The sequence below is a fragment of the Ambystoma mexicanum genome, chromosome 9 (genome assembly GCF_040938575.1).
Source record: "Ambystoma mexicanum isolate Mex_15411 chromosome 9, UKY_AmexF1_1, whole genome shotgun sequence".
NCBI lineage: Eukaryota > Metazoa > Chordata > Amphibia > Caudata > Ambystomatidae > Ambystoma > Ambystoma mexicanum.
The window spans coordinates 295,129,839-295,156,595 of NC_090931.1; the positions used below are offsets into that span (position 1 = coordinate 295,129,839).

General features: G+C 43.8%; 1 protein-coding gene across 3 annotated transcripts in view; it reads left to right on the forward strand.

Moving 5' to 3' along the window:
- ACACA (acetyl-CoA carboxylase alpha) overlaps positions 1-18,570 on the forward strand; it is a 1,281,346-nt gene extending 1,262,776 nt beyond the window's left edge. For all 3 annotated transcript variants that reach the window (XM_069614682.1, XM_069614683.1, XM_069614684.1), the window contains one exon: positions 15,256-18,570. In XM_069614682.1, coding sequence (XP_069470783.1) covers positions 15,256-15,382 — 127 coding nt within the window. In that variant the 3' untranslated portion in view covers positions 15,383-18,570. The remainder of the gene's footprint in view (positions 1-15,255) is intronic.
- Positions 18,571-26,757: the final 8,187 nt, after the last annotated feature.

Here is a 26,757-nt window from a genome sequence, read left to right on the forward strand (position 1 = left end):
TGCAGTTGTAAAACATTTGCTTTGACAAAGCGCCAAGTGTGAAATGTTTTCAACATGTCTGCTTTTTTCTCTTTTTCTCATGAATTATTTGTTGAAATTTCTAGTGATGTTCATTTATTTCCAACATTTGTCAACTTTACTTTTTATAGATCTAAACTTTAACTTTTTAAAAAAAGTCACTATATTTATATAGATCTATTTTGCTGTTCTGCTAGCACATAGATTAGTACACGTGAAGACTAATTGTCTTTGCGGTTTCAGAACATAACATTTCCCAATAACCTTTTAGACTTTCCATGGAACATTCTGAAAAGTTGCCACAGAAAACTTTGGCGGCATCCACCCCTACATGGAAAATGTCAGAAATGTAATGGAAGGTTTCATATTTAACAAAAGTGATATTTAAATTTTGTTTGAGCACTTTTTGACATGGTGTTTCCCTACCGGCACAAATATCTCGTTGTCCATTTCGATTTTTGTGGTGTTTTTGTATACACCTTGATCTGATAAGGAAAACAGGGCTGGACAGTTTTGATGTATTTCTCGCATACACAGAATGAATGCACATATCCTAATGAAATGTACACGTATATGTAAGCAAGTTACATGTACATTTCTGGGCTGTCTGATGTATAGTTTCATATGTATATATCTTTAAAGGACGATGTACATTGCGTACACGTGCGAAATGTCAATCTCCCATACACCTCCCATGCGTATAAAAATTCATATTCAATTCAGTCTTCACATTAATGTGAGTTTCATATAAGAGGGGTTTCGGGCATTTGCCTCCTTTCATAGGAGTTCATACCAAGCACTCCTACGCTACTCATATGCCAAATACTGATATGCCTTATGCTTTTGCACCATTTAACCAACACGGCCACTTGCTACCCACTTATACACAGAACGGTAATTTCTTTATTTTTTATTTTTTGGATATTTGCAAGGCACCTATACAACACATGGTGTATCAAGGCACCACAAGACAGAAGGGTGAGCGGGGTGGGGGAGGGGGTGTTAGAAAGTACAATTACAATCCAACTATGCCTTGTGACTTTCGGTGTGTGCAAGTGCAGAAAAGAAGTGCGAGGGAGGTGGGGGGATGGCGGTGTAGTAGTGCCGGTCTGCACAGAAAAAACAAGTGCTAAGTTGGGACTGGAAAAGGGTGAAGAGGCGAGGTGCAAGTGCTAAGGGGAGGTCAGCGGGCAAGTTCCAGGGAATGCAGGTAAGTGCGTACTGGGCGGGGGGCCTGGGGCTCTGTAGTACTCCAAGGGAACCAGGTAGCTAGTCAATGAGACAGAAGAAGGTGTTAGCAGGGGAGGGGGGAGAGTGAAGGCGGAGAAAAAAAGGAGGGTCTTGAGGAGCTTCCAGGACTTAAGGAGATCCGGCTCAAGCCTGAATGGGGCCGGGAGACCATTCCAAAACACCTGTGTATAGGCGCGTTACAAATGCCATATCATATCATATCAAAGAGGCTCCTGTACAGGAAGAGACATCTACCCCCCACTCTTTGCTTAGAGAAGCGTCTGATTTGCACAGAGTTGGAGCTAGCACACTGAAGAGCTCTAGCGGTGAGATATTTAGGGAGAGAGAATTGGAGGCAACGGGGTCCCAGGTCCCAGAAAGCCTTGTCGATGATGCTGAGGTTCTTGAATTTGATCCTATTAGCAACCGGGAACCAATGGAGAGAAATTAGGGCTGGAGAGATGCGGTCCCTGGGCTTGAGTCCAAGAATAAGTCTCACAGTCCAATTCTGGATTAGTTGAAGGGGATGAAGGGAGGAAGAAGGAAGATTGAGGAAGAGGCTGTTAAAGTAGTCAAGCCTAGACAGGACCAGAGCTCTGGAGACATTGAGTTTCTGGGAGACGGTGAGGAAAGGGAGAATACCTCTGAGGAGGTGCAGCTGATAGTGGGCCTTCTTGCCAACTCATATGCTATGTATTCATATGCTACACACTCTTATGCATTACATACACTCTTATGCCATGCACCATACACTCTCACACCAATCACTTATACACCATGCATTCCCATGACATGCACCGGAACACCATGCACTCACATGCCATGCCCTCTTACCCCACGTGTTCTTGTGCCACACACCAAGCACTCTTATGCCATGTGCTCTTATGCCATGCAGTCATATGCCTTGCACCCATACACCACTCACTCTTATGCCATCTGCTCTTAAGCCACGCACTCTTATGCCATATACTCTTACCCTAAACATTCTTGTGCCATGCACTGCATAATCTCACATCATGCACTCTTATGCCTGCATTTGTACTCCACGCACTTACATCACACAACCATATGCCTTGCACGTTTGTGCCACACACTATGCATACTTGTGCCACAATTTACATACCCATACATCACACACTTGCACCACACACCCGTATGCAACACACCATACACACTTGTGCCACAAAACTTAAACCATATGCTCTTATGCCACACATGTTTCCATCACACACTTATACCACTCACTCTTATGCCATACACATCCACTTACACCAGAGACCAGGCGCTCTTATGTCATGCACCCTTATGGCACACACTCTTTAGCCCTCTTTTGCCATGCAACCATATGCTGCAGCCTCTTTTGTCAAATGACACGCCCCTACTCAACATGCCATGCAGCTTAATGCCAGGCACCCTTACGCCAGGCACCATGCACTTTAACATTGCGCCCTCTTTCCTTATGCATTTTCAAGCCATTCACCCTTCTGCCATGCACACTTGTGCCATGCACCACACTCTTAACCACACACTCTTATGCCATGCACTCTTATACCACACACATCGCTCCTTTGCCACACAGATCACTCTGATGCCACGCACATCACTCTTATGCCATGTACATCACTCTTATGCCATGCGCATCACTCTTGCTCCATGCACATGTGTGCCACACACTTGTATCCCACCCACTCCTATCCCACACATTGTTGTGCCACATAACAAGCAATCTTAGCCATGTGCTCTTACACCATCTGCTCTTATTCCATGCAGTCTTGTGCCACACACCATGCACTCTTACACCACACACTTATGCCACACAAGACACACTCTTATGCTACACACTGGTGCGCAATGCATCTTGCAATATTATGGTCTAATATCATGCACTCTTATGACATGCACTCTCACCCCAAATGATCTTGTGCCACGTAGAACGTGCTCTTACGCCATGTGCTTTTACGCCATGATGTCTTATGCCACACCCTCTTATGCCACACACTGTGAGCACTTACTCCATGCACTCTTCCCCATGTGTTCTTGTGCCAAGCATTCTTATGCCCTATCCTCTTACACCACGTGATTTTAGTCTTGCACTCCTACTCCACATGCTGATACGCCATGCGATCTTATGCCACACATTATGCGCTCTTAGGCCACACACCAGGCAATGTTACGCTGTACACCACGCATTTGTATGCTGTGCACTCCTACGCCACAGACTTATACCACACACATGCACTGCACACTCTTGCTCCACCTACCGCACACTTTGATGCCAGGCACTCATATACCAAACAGCACTCATATGCCACATACTTATAAGCCAGATGCTCATTTGCCAGGTGGTCACACTAACACCACATACACTAAAACATCTAACATATTCTACAACCTATGCGCACACATATTCACACTCCATATCTGCACATGTATACATGAATGCACACAAAACAGTGGTTATGCTTAGATATACACACACTGCTCAAGCCTCATGCCTAGAGGCACATTAAAAGTACTTGCAAGTACATTGGACGCAAGATACCCACTGGCCACCCATTGGAAAGAATTTCATCAGATGGACAACAAATGTGACATTAAGTGTGCAGGTTTAGAGGTGGTTAAATGTGATTCTTGTGGCAAAAACCGAGAACTTATGCGGCAGCAAAAGGAAGCCAAACATATCTGCAAATATAGAAATGTCTATCTAGATCTTAACACTGAACATGAGCTGAATGTATTTTTGTAAGAATGTCCAAACTGTAGGGGTCAAACTGCTTAAACCGATTTGAGACCATAACACATAACCGAATCCTGTGTCTCTATCTTATGTACACACAGACCTGACTACCCATGCCACATGCCTCAACCTGTTACTGCCCTCGCCCTTACTTAAGGACACCCTGAAAGACATGATCTTGAGAAACACTAGTGTTATCATGCCTTGGGCAACTGCCCACCCTCTTGCCCCATCTTCTTAGCTCTACTAAGCACACGCACTAAATATGTACCTTGAGCCAGTGTTTTTGTACTTTATTGATATGCTACGTCACTGCCTAAACTGCATGCCCCAACCCATACAGCTCCCGCACCTATTTAAGGATGCTTCTTTTGTTGAATGTCAGTTAGGCATCGACACTAGCGTTACCACACCTTGAACAACTGCCCATCAGGTTGCCTTAGCACCCCAGCCTTAACAAGCACACACACCAAACATTATTAACCCAAACATCCTGTCTTGCACATCAGGATTCTCCAAATAGCCTGTGCGACTATACCGCACACCCTGCTTCAGGATGATAAGTAACAATTAATGTTGCTCCTTGAGTTTCGGACCATAAGGATACATAGCTGCCTCATAGTGAAGGTTTTTTCTAATCAAAGCAAGTAATCAGCATTCGACCAGGGGATCTTGCCTTGAATTCTTTCCCAGCCAATCAGAGCCGTCATAGATACACCCAATCAGCAAATGCCTCTTGGCTAACCTATTATATGATATGATATGATGTGGCATTTATTACGCGCCTATACACAAGTGTTTCAAGGCGCGACGAGGCAAGGGAGGGGAACAAAGGGAGGACAGACAACGATCCTACTAGGGCAGGTGTCATTCAGTTCACGTAAGTGCATGGGATGGGGGCAAGGACAGTGCAGTACATGGGAATAGATAAACAATAAGTAACGCCCATCATGTGGCAAGTGCATGGGTAAGTGCAGACATCAGGTGTCGGAGGCTGGGGGGACTCAAGGGATACAGAGACAGTCCCCAAGTGCTGGGGTTGCCAGGTGGGCAGTGCAGGTGTGTGATGCTGGCGGGGGAGTGACCTGAGTCCAGGATCAGAGGTTGTCCAGGTAGCCGGTGCAATTTCGGTAACACCCAGGAGGTCAGCAGAGGAGAGGAGGAGAAAAAGCAGAGGCAAAGAGGAAGGTTTTGAGGTGTTTCCGGAACCGGAGATGGTTCTCCTCAAGTTTCAGGGAGGCAGGAAGGCTGTTCCAGAGGGAGGCCCCTGCCGAAAAGCGAAATCGACCACCAACTCGTTGCTTGGAGAAGCGACTGAGCCTGAGGGAGTTGGAGGCAGATGAGCGAAGAGCCCGAGAAGGAAGGTATTTGGGAAGAGAGAGTTGAAGGTAATGTGGCCCCAGGCCCCAGAAGGCCTTGTGGATAATGCAGAGGGTTTTGAACTTAATCCTTGCAGCCACTGGGAGCCAGTGCAGAGATTTCAGTCTTGGAGAGATCCGATCCCTGGGATTGAGGCCAAGGACAAGTCTTGCAGTCCTGTTTTGGATACTTTGCAGAGGGCGGAGAGTAGAGGCAGGCAGGTTTAGATAGAGGCTGTTGCAATAGTCAAGCTTCGAGAGAACCAGGGCTCTGGAGACAGTGAGCTTCTGGGGGAAGGAGAGGAGAGAAAGAATACCTCTGAGGAGGTGCAGCTGGTAGTGTGACTTCTTAGAGACGTTGGAGATGTGAGGAGAGAAGGAGAGGGTGGAGTCGAACATGACCCCAAAGTTTTTAGCCTTGCAGGTGGGAGCAGGAAGAGGGCCAAGAGAGGCCGGCCAGAGAGCTGCAGGGAAGGAGGCAGAGGGTGTGCCTATGAGTAAAATCTTGGTCTTACTGTCATTAAGGTAGAGGTCATTGGCAGCACACCACTCGCGATGAGGGAGGGAGAGGAGGAGGCCGAGGGTAGCCTGAACATGAGCTGGGTATCATCCGCATAGCACTGAAAATTGGGGCAGAGAGCGGCGATGCGGTGGGCAATGAGTGCCAGGTATTGGTTGAACAGCCAAGGAGAGAGGTTAGATCCCTGGGGGACACCACAGGTAGAGAAAAAGATATCAGAGAGGAAGGACATTCAGACATATATACCTAAATAACAGATCACATACGCACAAATATAGCTACATATCTAAAATTAATAAAATAATCATACACACAAAACCAATAAAACTGCAATATAAAAGAAGTCCATAGTATTATTGTAACTCATTTCAGGTTTTAACCTTAAAAAAATAATGGGGGAAAAAAGAACCAAAAAAATAGGTGAAACCAACAAAAACTTAATATGAACAAACATTTTAAATAACTAGTTAGGTTAATGTTACAACAAAATGTACTCTTTATGCAAAATGAGAAGTGGATTAAACATAAATCAAGCAACATGTTAACCTTAATGCACCGTTATCAATTAAATTACAAGAAAACACAGGAAAGTGTAAAGGCCGTAATTAAATAACAACCACTGTATTTTAAAAAGCAGCACGATCATTGAGCAGATCATGGGGGGTTCCCCAAGTTTACCTGTCTGTGGCCAACCCAAACAGGGCATGCCAGATGTTTTACTCCATGGAGATTCTGGGCAGTGGTTCCATGAGCAATGCACTGGTGATCCCCTGAGGGTTTGAACTAGTGTGCACATACCCACAGTTTCTTCTGGTTCACCTAATGCTGTTGAAGTACAGCAGAAGCATCATGATCTTGATTGCACTGGGGTGGGTGTGAAGGACCGAAGTCGTGCTGGACATTTTGCTGAATAAGGATCTGCTGACACAAGCTTGCAGAGTGTTTCACCCCAATGCCAGGTTGCTGAACTTTCCAGTGCAATTGAGAGGTTGAAGGGCAAGGTCTTTTTGAGGTGGTTCTTTTTGTGATGCTAGGCACACATCCAGTAAGTCCATGTACACTTGTCACTGGCAGAAGTTCTCTACTTGTTGCTGGGATTTGGCACATGACCCTTTCTATTCCATCGGCACAGTCTGGTTTGGACATTGGTACTATAAAAGGCTCTCTCCATCTTGAAGTAACACTTGGAACAGGATTCTTATTTCGAAGGATTGCATTCTCCTGCAGATTCCTCATCTGACAGATATCCCCTCCAGCATCAGCTGTTCAGAATTGTTTTCGACAGGGGGCACAGTGCAGCTCAGCGTCCTCCTTTGACTCAGTCATTATTATTATTATTATTATTACTTATGTTTTATAAAGCAAAACACACCCGCGGACCTCAGTGAGCAGGGAGGGAAAGGGGGGAAGGAAACAAAGAAGGTAATCCAGGGGAACACTGATAGGACATGGATAATCAAGAGGGGAGACTCTTAAGGGAGCCAAAGGAGTGGCAGACCAGCACAGATAGGGCCCAGACTAATCATTGGAATTAAACAAAAAAGTCTTCAGTGATTTCTTAATATGGGTGCGGTCCGGACAATTTCGAAGTTCACTAGGAATAGCATTCCACAGCCTTGGAGCAACAACGTCAAAGGTTGTACCGCAAAAACCTTCAAGCTTCTAGCGTGGTTGAGACAGTTTACTAGGCAGCAACTGGAAGCAGCGTGCTGAATCCTTTTGATCAAATAACCAGGAGCCTTAGTCACCAGACATTTATGTGTTACAGTTAACAACTTGTTCATAATGTGTTGTTTATCGAGAAACCAATGCAAAGATCTACGAGCATTGGTAATATGGTGTCTTCTAGTAAGGCCACAAACTACTCTCACTACATCATTTTGAGCTACTTGCAGAACTGCAAGGTTAGATTTAGAAGTATTACCTAGGAGGCTATTGCAATAGTCTAATCTAGAATTCACAAGGGCAGTGGCAAGGGAAACCGTGTTGAGTTCAGACAAATACGGCTTTATTTGTCTAATAAGCCTGGCGGTATAGGCACAAGCCTTGACCTGTCCCACATGTTTCTTCATATTGAGATTAGTGTCCAAGTAGACACCCAGGGTTTTAACCCAAGGACTGACTTTAATAAGACAGCCAGCAATTTTAAAATGAGAATATCTCTGATCAGGTTTGGCAAGATGTTGACTAGATCCTATTAGCATGACTTCTGTCTTACTCCCGTTAAGGGCCAAGGAATTAGCATTCATCCATCTTTCTATCAGATCATATGTATAAGTGATAGTTTGTTGGTCCTTGTCATAATCACCAGTCAATTATAAAAACAACTGAGTATCAACAGCGTAATTGGTATAACTTACACCAATATTGCCTAAAAGATCAAAAAGAGGGTGATTGTACAAATTAGTGTAGGTGAGACACAGGCTCCCTGTGGTACACCACAAGTAAGGCTTTCAGGCAAAGATTGAAAACTACCAGAGGCAACACAAGCAGTTCCAGGTCCTAGGAAGGAAGAAAACCAAGAGAGGGCAGATTTGGAGCAGTTTGCAATGGTAGCCAGTCTCTCGAGCAGCAGTGAATGATCTGTCAAATCAAAAGCTGGCAAGAGGTCGATCAGCATGAGCAGCGCAATTTGACCAGAATCCACAACATGGGAAAAATTAGCTTTCAAGTCAACCATAGCAGTCTCTGTACCATGCAAAGCTCGGAAGCCAGATTGATAAGTGCCCAACAACTGACAGCCCTCAATGTGCCCCCGCAACTGAAGGTACGCAACGCTATCCAAAATTTTAAGAACAAAAGAGACATTCGTAATAGGGAGATAATTGTTTGCCGAAGAAATATCAAGAGTTTCTTTATTTAGAATGGGAGAGGTCCAAACCTTTTTCAGTGACATAGGAACCAATGAGGGAACAAAGGAGGTATTAACTATTCTAGTAATAAGGGGTGCCAATCAACCAATATTCTCCTTAACAATACTCGGGGCGGGGGGGCATATGTCACCAGGGCAAGAGGAGGGTTTAAGAAGTTGAACAATAAAAGTCAAATCGGTTTCTGTGATTTCTCTGAAATCAAATCAAAGTTATGCCTCGACCGTGCCACTTCTCTATTCCTCACATGACGTCAGTGGTGCATATATGCCATGGGTATGCCCCCACACCTCAGTTTCTTTTTTTCAGTATGCTATTTCGAAACACAGTGCTTTTTAGTGAGTGGAAGTGTTTTCCCTTTGATGCTAATATGTTGGGCCCTAAACCCTTGAGTTTTAAACACTGCAAGGACTGCGGCTTGAAGATGTCTGTCACGGACCCAGACAGTATATGCGCATGGTGCCCTCGGGGAGGTATATGACATGACATTGAGCAATGCAGCTCCTGCCAGGACATCAGGGAACGATCAATGAAATTGGCTCTCAGGGAGCCTTCTTTGAAATCTCCTGCACGATTGACCGCCAAATCATCGGGGCCCAATGTCGAAGGCCCCATGCTCGAGAAGGAGTACAGTGTGAGAAATCTGGCAGTTTTCTCCCGAGCGGACCTCGAGAATCCCTTATTCAGGTGGCCAAGGAAGGGATGACACGGTCAGATCCCAAAGGACAAGAGTGAGAAGGGATCACCTGAATGAGGGAACCCGGAGTTGTGCTTGGGGAAATGGGTGAGATGCAGTACTATACCGGAGAGGAAGGTGAGGAGAAGTCCCTTCCTCTTATCGCATCTTTCTTGCCCAAATCCAACAACTCCTCCATATATAACAAATCCCCTAGGATTCCAAACCCTGTTACATCCAGAAACTACCTCTCCCAGAATCCCTGTTTTTCTATTTCCTACCTGAATACTCCCAGACATTCTCCTTCCCGTCCCTCTGATTGTTATTTCCTGCACTCCCAATCTGCGCGTTCACCTCCCTCGCACAAAGCATTGGGTAGTTGCTAAGCAACACGCACAAATGCAAGACAGAGCTCTAATGGTTCTACCAAATCACAGGAAATCCGAGCCGAACGGATCGTGACTCACACGAAGACTTGAATAATCTATGCATGTTGTTACAGGGGGCGCCGTCTCCATGACCACACTATAAAACCACCCGGGAATGAGATACACATCATGTAGCTGAAGTGAGTGAGCAAAGTGTAACGGATTGAATCAGTTCTTACAAACAACGAATATCACGCGCATCAAGTAATCTATTAGTGATGAAATCTATCTGACTATTATGAAATGCCACAACACCTGGCGCCATACTAATCTAAAGAAAAAGCACCCCATGTCCTAATATCTAAACCTGATCAAAATATCTGGATACATTCCTTTCGTCTTTTATTTAAAAAATCAAAACCAGCTAAGGATCTCTTACCATCTTATATATATATGGCAATATGAATATGAATCATACAGATATAATGTAATATTGATGTTGTGAAATGCACGAGAATTATATGTGAATTGCACTATGTGACGTCAATTGAAACTGCACAGAAAAATATACATATCTCTTTGTGATAATTAAAATTGTATACATAACATTCAAAGTATGATGGGAATAATTTGACCTTTATGACTTTGAAACACTGATGTATCACAATTATATTGCATACAAGAGTGCCCCTGTTTGTCCCCCGTTGTTTGACTCTGGACTTCATCTTTTCATCGTTAAACCAAGAGACTGGGGGACGCCTTCTCATTCCCTTTGGAGGGCTTCTTCCTGTATGCTTTCCTATAATTCCTCCATTGAGATGAGTGATCAACACACTCAGATGTTGCCACTGCAAGATGATCCTCATTGCCTCAGCGTGAACCAGGCAGATCGGGTACACAGACCTTCTCCATCCTTCGGTGGTTCTAGCCATCAAACTGCTTCCTCTTCCAGACCTGCTCTCTAGAGAAGGAGGGTCAATCTTGCGCCACGACCCAGCGTCTGAGCAACACAGCCTAGCTACTACAACCCCAGTATTTGGACACTATTCGTGCTCATGCATCTATCAAGGTACACCTGGCCGCCATATCCCGGTACACCCGGTTCCAGGCAAGCTCTCCCTGTGGTCACACAGGCTCGTTAAGGAGTTCCTGATGGGCCTTTTGAGAACATTTCCTCCCTCCGGTGAAGGCTCCTGCCCCTGCATGGGAGCTGAATATGGTACTGTGGAAACTGATGAGGCCTCTGTTTGAACCTATACTTCGGGCCTCCATGAGGTTTATGTTATGGAAGACCGCCTTCTTGGTGGCAATCACCTTGGCTAGGCAGGTGGGAGAGATACAGGCTCTCTCCTGTAAGCCTCCTTTTCCTACCACTCCGCTAAGGTGGTTCTGCAAACCCAGGGGTCAAGGGTCCTGCCCAGGGGCCAAGTCTTGAAATTAAAAATGTGGAGACTCATTAACCTACCAATTGAATGCGGTGTCACCAGAAACTAGCACATCAAGGTGCACTCTGAAAAAAGTTGGGGGACTCCTGCGAAAAGTCAGTGGACTTGCGACTTGAGCCCTGTTCATGCCAAAGGTTCCATCTGACTTATCAAAATGAGCCTTTGGTTCTTCCAGTTTTCTTTGCGAATCCTTCTACACCTGATGAAAGGGTGTTGTATTTGTTACTGGACATAGCATGTGCCCTGAAGATCTATGTTGCATGCACAAAGGACTTTCGAAAGACTTCTCACCTTTTCATTAATTTTGAACTTGTGGGACATGGGAAGGCCCCTTTCCAAGGCTTCCATCTACAGGTGGCTCTCAGGCTGTATCGTGCATTGCCATCATCTGGCCAAAAGACCGCTTCCAGGCCAGCCGAGAGCCCATTCCACCAGAGTCATTGCAGCGACGACAGCGTTTCCCTCTGGTGTTCCCCTTCTCGACATCTGTAGGGCTGTCAGGACTTGTCTTTAATCCAACGCGGAAGCTGCTGAGCCCCACAGACCCACCAAAGCGTATCGTTCTCAACTAACTAAAAAGAACAGTTGAGCCTGTGACACCCTAGGGGGAAAGGGGAATTTGGATAACATAACAACATCAGACACTGGAACTTGAACTTCCTTCAGGAGGTTAGTATCTGCATAGTGAGAAATTAACAGGTGGAACAAGTATAAGTAAGCACATTAAGGTGTAATTCAAACTCAATAAAAAGACATTAACCTTAATTACCTGATAATCCTCTGCAATTGCCAAGAGGATATAATTTGTATTATATTGCTGGTTTTCGCTGGTATTTTTTCTCTTTTAAAAGAATAGCACTTAAAATGAAATTAGTTCAGCAAATGTTCGTATTCCTAATACAATTGAATGTGCACCATTTAATTTAACTTGAGACTTCTTCTTTCAAGACTTACTTGAGACTCAATAAAAAATAAAATAAAATAGAGAGTTCTTTAGATTGCCTTGAAGTCACCACTTCTAATTTGAATCAGTAGATCAGTTTTTAAAATCATAAGGTTGTTGCACAATGAACCTTTAAAGAGAAAACTGAGCTGAGTTTCTTTATTCTTTAAGAACTGTTAATGTTGGTTTAACTCTGAGTTTTCAAAAGATGACATTTGTTATTGTTTTAAAAATAAATTGCATGTGAAGAAAACAATTCTTGCTTTAAAAATAACTCTGTAATGCTGTTAATCCAACTTGTTCAAAACACTTTTATTTCCATAGAAGATTCACTTAAGAATAGTCTTTTGTATTTCACATAGAAAGACGCCTTCCAAAAATATTTTTCACTCAACAGGAAAGTCTCTGTCTAGCAGTTCAGTCGCCATGCACGCGTAATGGAGTTTAAAAACAATGTAAACAAACTAGAAGATAAACTGAATGTTCGCGTAGCCACAAAGGAAATAAAGAAAACAAAACTTGCAAAAAAGGATCGCTTACCTTATCTTCAAGTCCCAACCCGGAAAGGACTTACAAAAGAAGACGAGCATACGTGCGACGCTGAATCCGTTCCAGTCAACTCCGTCACACGCGGCTGTCACACGCGACTCAAAACACGCCGAACGTTAACCAAAACCACCGGAAAAAAGGAATCCCTCAAGGTAAGCGAAAACAAGTTATAGAAAACTACTATTTACATATGAAAACAACACGCTCATAAAACTAATGCTAACAACTTCAAGTGCATAAAAATAGCGCGTGAATAAAAGAAAACTACGCCGAGTCAAAAATATATAAAAATCTAAATTGTCTGTATTTATAAGAACAGAAAATGAAGTCATTTAAGCAAGATTATTTCTTTCCAAAAATGTCCACTATTATTTAAGCTGTGGTACTTCTCTCTGATCTTGAGTTTCAAGTTGCTGAACTTCAGTCTTCATTATTTAAACAATATCTTCTTTCTTTAAAGTTTTGAAGAATCTTAAACAGGTTATTTAACCTTGACTTTTCCTCAGAAGGCACTAGGCCAAAAAAAAACACAGGAGAACACAAACACATTACTTGCTTTCAGGAATCTCAAAATGAAAGGCAGTTTAGAATGTTAAAGTTTTGCCTTCGTTTTCTCTCAACCAATCATGGCTCTGGCTCATCTCCTCCATCTTGGCTTGGGCTCCCGACTGTACTCTGGAAACTAAAGTTAAGGCCTAACCAAGTAATAGAAGGAAATTAGTTAGAAATAAAATATTAAAACTTTATTCTTTCACAGGAACCTACACTAGCTTCTATCTTTTATTTCTCAGAGACCTGTCTTTGGCCAGAGACCTGACAAGGGCTGCTACCTGGAGGTCTACGCAGACCTTCACAAAATTCTACTGTGTCAATAGGGATTCCAGGGAAGAGTCCTGGGTCAGCCAAGCAGTGCTGCGCAACCTGTTTGTTTGAGGTGAGTCTGTTCCAGGGGTAGATGTATTGCTTCTGTGAGCCTTGCCACCTCCCATGCTGTGTAGTCATATTCATGAGCATGTGAATCCATGCAAGAACACATGCTGGAGAAGGAACCAGTTACTTACCTGTAACTCCTGTTCTCCAGCATGGGTCTGGCATGGATTCACATGCATAGCCCTCATTCCTGGATCTTCTTGGTTCTTACTGCCCCTTAACGTGCATTACCAAATCTGAAGATGGCCACCAGGGTTGGAGTGTAAGTGGACCTTTGGTTGGGGCAGAATGACCCATAGTGACACTAATAGGCTATAGAAGCAACAAGCAGTTTTGAGCCTAAAGCAAAAGTACCTTAATTTTACAGAGGATTCCCAGCCTGATGACAGGGAATATTCATGAGCATGTGAATCCATGCAAGACCCATGCTGGAGGACAAGAGTTACAGGCAAGTAACGTGTTCCATCTTTTTGGAGGAAGGTATTTATTAGAAGAGCAAATGACTGAAATTGTGTAATGTTCCTTCTAATGCATTCAGTAATCATCCCACAGATTCATATTCCACTCCCCACCCACCGTGCTGAGTGTGTTCATGTGATTACTTTTCACCTTTGTTGGGTCACCAGCGTGGCGGTTTTACCGTTCCTTAGGCCTTCTTAGAGCTGGAGACGCCAGTGAGTGCTCCTGCATCAATGTGTTTTGTCCAGTGCTCAGGGCAGTTCACTAGAAAGAAAAGGCTGATCTGTCTTTCGGAGGCACAGTCTTTCTCAAGAAGCTGGGGGAATACATGGAGTCAAGGGGCAGGGGGGTCATTCCCTGGCCATGGAGTGCAAAAGTAAAGATTATAAACAAGGGGTTAGCCATTACTCCTTACTTTTGCACCACCTTGCACTGTAGTGCAATTTAGGAGCCTACAAAGAGCGCTAGGTGGAATTAACAGTTCTGCTGGGCCTCCCTTCTCTGACTTCAAAGAGTCGATGGTGCAACACCTGCATGAGATTGGCATGCAGGCTTTAAGCCAATGGATTCTTATCAAGTCCGCTTGCTTTTAGCACCTGGTACAATGCCGGCGGATCCCATAGGAATCTATTGCAAATCCATCGCCAACGTGTCATTTTCAGCATTATTTACATGTAAAAGTGAAGAGCAAAGGCGGCTGTAAATGTTTAAAATTGCGCGCAAGCAGCCCAACAGCACATACGTGTTAATGTAAGTGGTCCTCTGCATGCAATTTATATTTCTTTTTTTTTGTAAAATGAACCGCACAATGACTTAAGACTGCGTTTTTCAAAATATACATCTCTCAAAATCATGCCATCCAGGTCATGCTGTAGGATGCAGCGAAAATCTTTATTTTTTATTTTACTTAGAAACTCGTTTCCAACCCTTATCTTATAAAGAATGTATTGCATTGCAAGTTTATGTAATTTTTCACCGACTTGTTACATTTTGGAAGTAATTAAATATCTATTTAGACAATTCTTGAATGCATTCTGTTGTACCCGAGCGTCTTGGTGAAGCAGGTGTATGTATTGGGGTGCAGTCGCAATGTTTGCCATCGTCGTCCTCTCTAATGGTTGCCATTGTCCTCTCTCTCTTCTCTCTGTCCAGCCTGGTGCAGGCCAACCCTGAGGTTGCCATGGATTCCATCGTCCACATGACTCAGCACATCTCGCCCACTCAGCGAGCTGAAATTGTGCGGATCCTCTCCACCATGGACTCCCCCAGCTCATCCTAGCGCGTGCATGTCACTGTCGATGCTTCGGGCCATCCCGTGCCTGACTGTTCCGCAGTGGCCACCGTACCGTGAACGACATCAACACATCGCTCAGAAAAGGAGGAGGAAAAAACTGACAACAAATGGAAATGCTGCAGGAATCTGATCACATTCCTACTCAGAAGCCAGTTACCCATTTGCAAGCCTGCAGGGAACAATAGCATGTAAACTGTGTGAAGGGGGGCGGGGTTAATTTATAGATTTGTAACATTGTTTATTTATTTAACATTGTCAATTCGTTTTTTAATTCAACAAATAGGCAGCCCAGTCAATCATTTTCAGGAGACCGTGAAGGGGAAACGCATACCTAGATGTCTTCCGGAAATGCAGCTGAATCTTAGTGCCATAATATCACGCAGGAGTAGCAACAGTGGTTGGCGGGGCCAGCCTTGGCCTCCCTACCTCAGCCTGTAGCCTTGTTACAGTAAACAAACGAGGGACTCTTAATCATAACTACTGCCGCCTGCCTCTAGGGCGGCGTGCTAGTGCGCTGTAATGTATGACCTGTACAGCTGGAAAATGGGAGGGATGGAGCTACGCCATGAAACCGACCACAATATGCATGAATACTGTCAGGGCTAGCCTCTTAGGGGGAGGTGCATCTCATTGTGGGTACAACAGAGGACTAGTATGGGGCTGGTTTCCTCTTCCCACCCTCTGGAAAGCACTTATTTTAAAGTATGTAATGATATCAATGTAGCATAATGTTGTTCTATATAATGGGTTCATGTGGGCAGATGGGAGGCGCCCTCTTGCTGAAAACGTGGCTGAAGTGGGTGGTGCATTGAGTTGCCGGTGCAGCACCCCCCTCTTGCCTGATCTTCATGGAGAGAGCCTCAAAGCATGGGTCAATTAATTATTGTTTGTATTTTTTGTTTACATGTTGTGTCTGTCCATCTGTTTTATTTTACAATAGTTGAGATCAACAGCAATAGTTTGCACACAGTAGCATTTCCACTGTATAAACAAGGGCAAGTGCTCATCAGGACCAACTGCACATGGGCGGCATGCAGGACAGGTTTACTTGCCGTACTCTTAAACCGATAGCCAGCACGGCTTCTACAGTATTGGCGCTTCTTCCCACCCCTTAGACCGGACCTCATTGACATAAGTTGCCAAAGGTGCCACACGCTCTGAGGATGGATGAAGCCTTCAGGTTTTGTAAAGAGTTTGGTGAAAGAGGGGGTTCTTTGCATTCAATTCTTGTTAAGAAAGCTGAAGTTTACCCAGAGGGAGGGGAAGGGGCTGTTTAGTTTACCATGGGCAATCTGGAGAGAAATTGCGGAAGAGATGAATTGATGACATTTTCGACTTGCTAGCTTCGCAGTGGAAGAGTTTGGAGTCTCTTCACAGCCTTGTTTGTCCAATAGGTCCCCTGCTGGTAGGCATCCGTTTGTTTTGTATGTGCTAAACTGAAGGAGTCATTTCACTTGACTTTGACCTGGTTGATCCTCTTTTCTTCCTTAATTGCATTTTGTCAGTGTCTGGCTTTGGTATTGAAACCAATCGAAAGTTAGCATATGTAGACATGGCGGAAATGTATCAAAATAAACACAGCTCATGGAGCAGGAATTATTTTCTCATTTAAACTAACGTTGAAGCACTTGATGAACAGGACCCTCAATTAAGATTGTGTCCACAAGTATTAAATTCCAGCCCCTGATCAGAATTGATAACATTACATTTTGTTTGACACACAATTTACCCTGTGCCTATGTCTACTGTGCTCGGAAAATAACAAATGTGATAGAAATGAAAAAAGTCTTAAAACGTAATGGAAACAAATGACTTTAAAAGAAATGGTTAACCTGTTATTATGTCACAGTGGATCGTGTCTGCAAACGCCATTGCCTTGTGTGCTGAGGAGCATATAATGCATGATCTGAGTGCAGGCTTGTGCGTTGTTGCAGTTGGTATGCCGGGGCAGTTGGTGTGCCGGGGATTCTCCATCCGGGGTTTTCAGAATATATTCTAAGAACTGCATTCTTGGCAAGGTGACTCTTGATTGGACCTGTTTATACCCAATTCATTTTCTCTCCAGAATATATTTTTTTTATTTTCTCGAGCCCCCAGAAAACTCTTGTGTAAGATGTGGCTCTGTACCGAGGCCGTGGGAACCATGCCAGTGCTTTCTTGATTCTGCAATGAAGTGTAGGAGATTTTATGGGAGTTCCCACCTAAATTACTTGTGCATTAATATGTCTGCACCAGCAACTAGAAACATTACCAATATATATTTCATGTACAAATGGAGTAACCATTTATTTTAACACAAACGGAATTTGCTCTAAAAATAACATTCTTTGTAAAGGATTTTTATTCACCCTAAGATGGCCAATATTTGTGAAATGCAATAAAACTAAAGTACCCCCTCTTTTTTATGTTCTCCTGAGCCAATCCTCTTTACTTATCAAAATCAATGACTTTGTGACAGCTGAACTGTGTTCTGTTTCTGCTGAGTGTCTCATACTTTGCCGATATATTAGGGCAGACTATCCATACTTTAGGCGCCCCCACTTTTGCACATTTCAAGAAGAGGTTCATGTTACATTTTACCATTGTCAGAATGTTTTATTTCCTAGTCTTCTTTTGTTAACTGCACAGTTCACCATGAAAGAAATCTAACTTGCTTTCCTTACTTGTTCTGTAATTTCTTTTTTGAATGCATCTTAAACACTGCTTCAGAATAAGTGTTTAATATTTAAGACAGAAACCCAAACAGGTTTTTACTAAAAGCAAGTCTGGTTAGTGAGAAAGGTTAGATTCCATAACTGTTGTTTATTTCTACAACATTGTTATTTAAAGGGGCTGTGTCATAAGGTAGAGCAAGTCAAGTTGAAGCATGTTTTAAAGGTTGATTGTGTTCCTTCAGCATTCAGGAGACAATGCAATATACTTCCCCACATACTTTGTATTATAGTACTTTGAATATGTTATTAGGATGATTTTAAAAAAAAACGAATGTACAGAATGTCCTTTTTTTAAAAAGAAAAAATGTTGACTTTATAACTTTCTTTGTTAGGTTATGTAAATATTTTACCATATTGTGTTGCCATTCACCACTGTAAAATCTACTAACCCATTTGTCAAGCACTTAGTATGGGGAATATGATTTACACATTACATAAACTTTGTACCAGTCTGTTGTCTGAGATTGTATGTCTGCTTATTTGCTCTGCATATTTTTTCTGTTGTACTATTTTTATTTCTTTAGGGTAAGACCTTTGACTTCTGGCTACAATAACATGAAAACAACTTTGGACATAAAAGAGGGTGCTACTATGTTTCAGATACCCAGTTGGATGGTTGGCCTATATCTGTCACAAATTCCTACATACAAAATATGATTCCTGAGCCTGATATTTTAATTAGGTTGCAACATATTTCCTCACATTTTGTAAACGTATTCCTTTTTTGACAAATATATAATGGGTTCTCTCTAAATTTTGAACTTAGTAGATTCCTATTTTGATTATTGTTCTGTGAGTTAACTTTACATTTTGAACATTATTTATATTCTGTCTCCAAAGGCTATGCCTCTGCAAAATTTCAAAATGTTAGAGCTCAGAATCCATGTTGTTTATTACTTGTAATTACTTTGTTTTTATTTTTTATTTTATTGGGATTTTATACAGCACTAACCACAGACAAAGCCATTTAGTATTGCCCCCCCTGAGCAAAGGGGATGGGGAGCAAGAACCTGATTTTTTGCAGGCTCCTGGAACATTCAAATTGGTTAAGTACAAAATGGGGGTGGGTGGAGGTGAGAATAGTTTGGTACATATGAAGCCCATTAGAAAGAAGGGTAAAATATATAGTAGTTATTACAAATTAATAAATGTGATAGGAAGACATTCCAGGGCAAAATACAAATGATAGGAAAAGTGCCTATCAGTGTATGGTCAGCAAACCAATGTATAATATTTACTGAAGAGGAAATTCTCAAGTCTTCTACACATGTGTTTTTGGTTATCTACATTTCTGGTGACAACCGGTAAACTGTTCCAAAGGCAGGATCTTGCTGCATCCAGCCTTCTGCCTGCATGATTCTTTTTACTAAGAGTTGTGACAACTAGTGTTTTAGAGATAGAGGATCCTGGGTATGTTGTGGGGGTATTTGTTTGCTTTCTGCCTAAGATACAGTCGCGCTATATTCTAGCCTCTCTGCGGATTAGGCAGATAATTTTAAAATCAATGTGTGCTCTTGTGGGGGTCAAAGCAGAGTTAGTAGAGCAGGTGTGATGTGGTCTCTGGGTTTATTTTAAATGAATTTAATTTGAATTTTTGTTTAGCTCTGGTCCTAAACAGAAGGTCTTGGAGCAACTTAGTTTGAAATGGTGGGAGATGAACAAAGAAGTTACACAATACTTTCAGGAAAGGATAGGAAGATTAGGATAGACAAGTGATAGGAGTGGAGGAGGGCAGGGTTATGTGTGGGGAAATGGGTATGTTTTGAGGCTCTTTCTGAAAGTGGTGATGGAGGATGCAGTGCATATGTGAAGGGGTGGGGGGGTCCATGCCCTGGCTGCCCAGTAGGTAAAGGCTTGTTTTGTATGTATGTGAGTTTGCAGAGTGGAATGTGTACAATGTATTGGCTGTATTGTATGGTGTTTGTGTGGGTAATGGGCTTGAGTTTGTCATGAAGGTAAGATGGAGTTTTGAGGTGGATGGCTTTGAATATAATGCAGAGTCTTTGAAGGAAATTCTCTGTGGTCTGGGGAGCAAGTAGAACTGGACAGGAACGGAGGCGATATGTGATTCTTTCGGTAGGTGGAGGATGAGTCTGGCTGCTGCGTTGTGTATGGCTTGCAGGAGGGGCAAGGGTGCATTGGGGGGGGAGCCTAGTGAGGAGTGCATTTCCATAGTGCAGCTTAGAGAGAACAAGTGCTTGGACTGCAGTGAGGAAGACATCAGGAAGAAGCATATGGTTGATGATGCATAGGAGGTGAAGTTGTAGATTGCACATTTTGGTGATGGCAGCTATGTGGTGTGTGAAGGAAAGGTTGGGCCCGATGGTGAAGCCAAGAGATTTGACAGGTGTGGAGAGGGATGTGTGTGTTTTCGATTGAGGGTTCTTGGATCCAGGGGCTGAGGTCAGGTCTGGATGATGAGATATTCTAGTTTGGAAGAGTTGAGTTTGAGGAAGTGGGTGGCCATCCAGTTGGTGGTGGTGCAGAGTCTAGTTTTAAGGGTGTAGATTTGTGAAGGGGTCGGAATTTGGAAGTATATTTGTGTGTCTGCGTATTGGTACAAATGGATGTTGTTTGCTAAGGTTCTGTCCAAGGTATTCATCATATATGTTGAAGTGGGATGGGGAGGACCCTAGAGGGACCCCCTACTTGACAGGGCTGGGGTCTGATCGATAAAGGGGCATGGGGACAGGGTGTATCCTGTCATTGAGAAAGGAGATGATCCAGTTGATTATGGTCCCAGAGAGATTCATCCGGTGGGCTAGGATGTGTAGTAGAATGGTGTGGTCGATGGTGTCGAAGGCTGCAGAAAGGTCGAGGAGTATGGCTAGTGCTGTGTGTCCTTTGTCTGTGATGCTGGAAAGGTCATTGAGGATGTGAAGAGTAGCGGTCTCAGTGTTGTGTCCAGGTTGAAAGCCAGATTGGAAGGGGCTCTGTAGCTTCTTTGCAGTGATGTGTTGTTGCAGTTGGGTGACAAAGCTTTACATGATTCTGGCGAGGTATGGTAGGATTGTAATGGGGCAGTAGTTTTCATGGAGCATGTGGTCGAGGGGTGGTTTTTGGAGAAGGGGTGTGATTTGTCCAGTTCTGAGTGCAGTGGTGATAGTACTGTGTGAGAGACAGGAGTTGATGATTTTGAGCCGATGGAGATCTAGTTGTTGCAGCAATGTCTGAGGGGTGTCCTAATTGACTGGCATGATTTCTTTTGACAGGCTCTTTCTGGGTGTCTGGCTTCCTGCTTTATAGAGAGGAGGGAATTGTTGAACCATGGTTTGTGGTATTTGTTGTGGCGCATTTGTAATTTTATGTGTGCAATTATGCCAAGTGCCTGTTTGATTATGGGGTTGTATTGGTGGCGTAAGATGGAGGGGTGTGCTTTTGGGGATAGGGGGAGTGGTATAAGTGGTGGTAATGCTGTGTCGGTAATGTGTTTGGTTTGTCTGGATTAGGGGCGGGGGATGTGTGGCAGGTGGTTGGATTTTGTGTGGTAGTGTGAAGGGGATAGCAAAGCGATCAGAACATGATACCCAGATTTGATTATTATTATTTTTGCCTATTTTGTATCTTTCTGATTTTAGAGGAGAAATAGGAGGCAAAGTGGCCAGCTGAGAGAGTAGAGGATAGGATTTTTGGAAGGGAGGGCATACCCTCGGAGTCATGGGTGAGGGTGTGAGTGGGGAGATGATATAGGTCTTTAGAGTAAGATTTGGCAGAGTCGAGCAGCAGTGAGTCAAAGAAATAATCTTTACAAGCTGTGAGGAGAATGGGAAGAAGTTTTACCTTGAGCGACTTAGTTGGCGATATATGGATGTCTATGGTTGAGAGATTTAGAGGGTGAAAAAGTGAGAAGCATAGTGGTGGAAGCGTTGCTAGTGATCTGTCCTTGCTGATCATAAGGTGAACACCGGCACCTTTTTTAGAGAGTTGAAGTGGGAACAGTAACAATGTTTGTAGGGAAGGGCAACTAAAACGGAAAGGGGATATTTTCAAAATAAAGGTCATGATGGTTCTCCTCTAAGGCGGACCCTTCTTCCTTAGAAACCTCCCCTTTGTCCACTGTCTTTTCTGTGGGATGTGGGTAACTAGACAATCCTGGCATTCAAACCAAGAGTTCCAGTTTGTGCAATCCCTTTCCGGTATTGCAGCTTTAGAGTGACCCAATCCTTTTTGAACTGAACTAGATGCAGGATTTCCGTGGACCCGTACACCAAAACCTATTCTCTTGAAAAATCTTTTCTGCAGGTGGGTCAGTCCACGTAGCCATCAGGCAGAGCTACGGAGTGGTTGTTGGAGTCTTCTTGGCATACCCCTTAGGTTTTCTCTCCCGTCTCGCTAATCTCACACTGACCTCCTTGACCCTAGTTCGCGCCTCCCGCCATCTGGTCATGCCTAGGGCTGACTTGTCCTGCCAGAACCTGACTGTTTTTGCTAGCCAGGTCGTGGTGTTCTGTATCCTTGTGGAACCTCCCTGGACCCACAAGATGGATGCTCTTGTCTCATCTTTCCTAATTTCATCTGATGTTATTCCTCCAGTCTCCTGAGTACCCTCTTTACAGCTGCCTGCCCTGTCACCACCTCCTCATGGTGTCCTTTCTTCCACCTCTTCTGTATCTTTCCCTCCCCCTGATGTTACCTCCCCTTGTCACTTTCACTCTCTGATGTTGCCACCTCCTTCTTCCCTTTGGGATTCACCACCTCCTTCTGCATTCTAGTTTTTACAACTGCATCCTTTCTTTCACTCTTCTGTCTCAATGGCAACCCAGGGGCATACAAAGATTCCACAAAGAACAGCTTCCCACCTTCCTACGCCCAAGGGCAGTTAGTTCACATTGATCACCAAACAAAAACGGTCATAATTTACTTAGACAGAAATACATGAATGTAACATATTTTAATCAATATATACAAAACATGAAAATATGGGCATTATAAGAACACCTAAAAAACAATGTCTAATCAAACATTTACAATGGCCCTATCTCACTAGGGTGATGACACCCAAAAATATCTACGTTGATATTAATCATCACAACATTTGTTGTGGGGTTAGTAGGGGAGTGAGGGTATGTTTTCCTGCTTTGCAGGGAATGCAGTAACACCTAATCGTCCCTTATCAAACTGAATGATGATTTGGAAGGCTACGGGTCCCCGATTTTCCCTGGAGTCTGGAATCCCAACGGTATGCATAAAACCTCTAAGAATGCAGAAGGTAGTGTGATAAACCAAAGGGTGTCTTGCCCGCTAGTCTTCAGGGACTTGTCATCCAGGTGGTCAGGACACAGCCATCGATTTTGGAACCAGTTCCTGGGGCTGGAACAGTGAGGCAGGATCACCTGGTTGAGGGGTCTTTGAGGAGTGGGGGTGAGGCCGCCGATGGTGAGACGAAGTATTCCCCCCTTTTTATTTGTCTAATCCTATTTGTTAGGATGCTCTGAGGTCCTAACTCCCCTCCCCCATTTTACACAAACACTGGGCCGAGGAACTGGGTGACTGAGAGTAACAACATTAACTTTCATACATCATACTGGACATGTCCTGCTAATCGGGTCAGGCAAAGTCAGGCACTTAACTCTAAGTGCATACACCTGATACCAATTAGCTCTCCTCACACAAATAAAAGGCAGAACCTAGAGACACACTCTGAGCAAGGCGGAACGCCAGTACGAGCAGAACTTCTGGAACAAAGGCACACCAACTGGAGGAGAGCAGCAGCTCGAAAACCCCTCCTACTTGAGGTTGTTGACTCCGACAGGCCGCGAGAGACACATGGAGAAGGCCAGAAGCCACATCAGAAGGCTGCATTGTGTTTTAAGGACGCTAGAGACCCTCCCAGATGAACAGCTGAGTTGGGGAGGCGAAGCTCAGCCTGTGGTACTAACCTTGACTCGTGAATTGAAAATCATAAAACCACGAAAGAAACACACACAGTCGGTGAGTTGGCAAGCAGCCTGAGAACCCGGTGTGTGTTGAAGTTTGAAGTAGCAGAATGAACTGAAAGATTGTCCAGAGGATGTTATTTCTTAATAAAATATCAACATTTATTTAGCATGATACATAATTTGTAGGGAATAAATCAATCATAAATTAGTCAACACATTAAATTTCATTTATGTTGCAGAAGAACATAGAAAAACATAAAAAGCCATACCATTTCACTACATTCACAGTGAGCCATTCACTCATTAAACCACATTCAGTGCCAAACATTCATCCACAAACCACTAAAACAAAGACAAAAATGATGGGACATTGTGTAGTGAAGCATCCTAGTTATCGCTACAAAACAACCCTATTTCATATAAGTTCAATGTAAAAGATCACAATAATTGTGCAACATGTGATCTGCTGGTGAGGTGGATCAAATCAATGTAGTCCAACCGATCACATCCCCAATATTTTCTTCTCTGTCTTCTCGACCGGTTTCAACGTGTAGAGATGATTGAGTCAACGTCTTCATCAGGAAAAGCATTAAATGTACTGGCATATATGGTAATTGTTTCAATGGCGCAATGCAATTACTGCCACTGACTGCCACCCCGGAAACGCCAGCACCTCATTAGTAAGAGGCGATGAATAATGGTGCATAGATGTACACCCAAGATGCACCTGCACCCGCAGTAATTGTGAAGTTGATGGCTTGGTGGGTCCATACATGAGTTCACACAATAATCGGCGTTCTACTGGCTGCGCACAGACTCGCTGCGTGTGCAGTCTGTAGACTGGTACAACGCTCAATGCAACATTATATCGCAAGTGAAGGCTGCACACGTGTGGATGAGACGCAAAGAAAGGCAGACCTGTGAATGAACTTTGAAGTAAAGACAGCTCTGAGGTCAGCGATACTAAGTAACAGAGTGGTTCGGCGATAGGAAGTAGCCCACGCAAGTGTCTCTGTGAAAGGTACATTGTTTGAAGCAATAGAGCGATTGAACAGCAAAAGTGAAGTAAGCAAGATTAGCACCTAAAGAAGGGGAGAGTGAAAGTTAAAATGTGAACTATGTGTGGAAGTGGTTCTGCGGTGGTCTGTAAAGAAGGCCACGCACATTCGAAAGTCTTGGACATCCGAAAGTGGTCCAAGCTTGACAGAGAGAGACCCGAAGTATAATAAGCTTGGGGAAGGCAGCCCCCCTTTGCAAGTTTTGTTAAACTTTGTTGTGAGAGGTCTGAGCCCGACAGAGGGGGACCTGCGTGAACTTTGTTGTGAAGGGTCTGAGCCCGACAAAGGGGGACTAGCGTGAACATTTTGTTGAAACATTATTCAGAAGTCGGAAAAGAGACTGCTTATTGTGTCGAAAACCGAGCCAGAGTGTGTCATCCTGCCTACAGGGACAGCTTACTCCGTGAGGTCTAACGTGGGGAGGAGAGCTCGTTCAACCATATTTATTCTTTTAAACACTGATTTTTCCTTTGCATACATTTCTCCTTTTGACACTTTTTGTACAAGAAATAGGGCAGGCATTAGGTTTTGTTAGTATAGGCCATTTTGATTTGACAGGCTCCACTAGGACTGTTTCGTTTATCATTTGATGGTCGAGATTATAGCCCAACAACTTCAATAGAGGTTTTACAAATTGTATCCATTGTGTCAGTGTCATACTTGTGATGCCATGCCTCCCCTACATTACTAACATTGCAACATTCATGGAGCCTCCTCTAGAGTAAGGGGAAGGGCTTTCATAAGACTGAAAACCCAAGGTGCCCCCTATACCCTAAAAAGCAGGAATGACTTGGTCACATTTGTGAACCAGTGATGCTTGATTATCAGAATACCTACCTGGGAAATAGTTGTGAAATAGCGCACAGAGTGCGACAGCACCCATGGAGAGCCTCTAGCGCTGGCAAGACCAGAAGGATAGGGTACTGTACTCTCTCACGTACAGCGTCACACAGAATTCCAAGATGGCACTTACAGCTGCACCACCCTTTAAACCCTCGGCGCACCTCAATAGGAATAATGAGGCCCATCAGACAGCTAACCAATCTACATGGTTAAACGCCATACCAGAAGGTCTCTAAGCCAGACCCCGGGATGTTAGGCAGACCACCATGATCCACCTGTGACCAGCCGGTTAGTAACTACCGTGGCCCCAATTAATTGTGATGTTCTGGACTTCATCAACCACAAGGCAATATGTTCACAGTGCCCAAACCCAGAATAGATCCAAGAATGCCTGCCACGGACCCCAAGAAAAATAAGCTATGGGGAAATTTTAACCCAACCACAGAGAACCCTTACACAACAGCTGGGTTGCCTTGACCAGAGAATCCTGACTCTTCCCCCCACAACAAAAGAGCTTATAAGGGAGATTTCCTTCCACTCCCCTGCAGCTGCAGCACTTAATGGGAGAAATGCTTTCCTTTCCCTTCTGAAAAGAAAACCGTTTTTCCCAGCTGGGAAAAATTAAAAGCTTCCTTGTCCCTTACAATGTCCTTCAATCCACCTGTGTACTCCAAAACAATCTTCGGTGCATAAGGACGCCGAGCAGCCAAGAGGGAAACAAAGCTTCAAACACCTGCTCATATTGTGGAAACAGAAATATATCCAGTGATGTCATCTTTCCCCCTCCTTCAAACTAGCAAAACTTTTCAGTGCTTCAATTCATTTAAGAAGTTGGATATCCACATTGCCCCTATTGGGTCAGACTG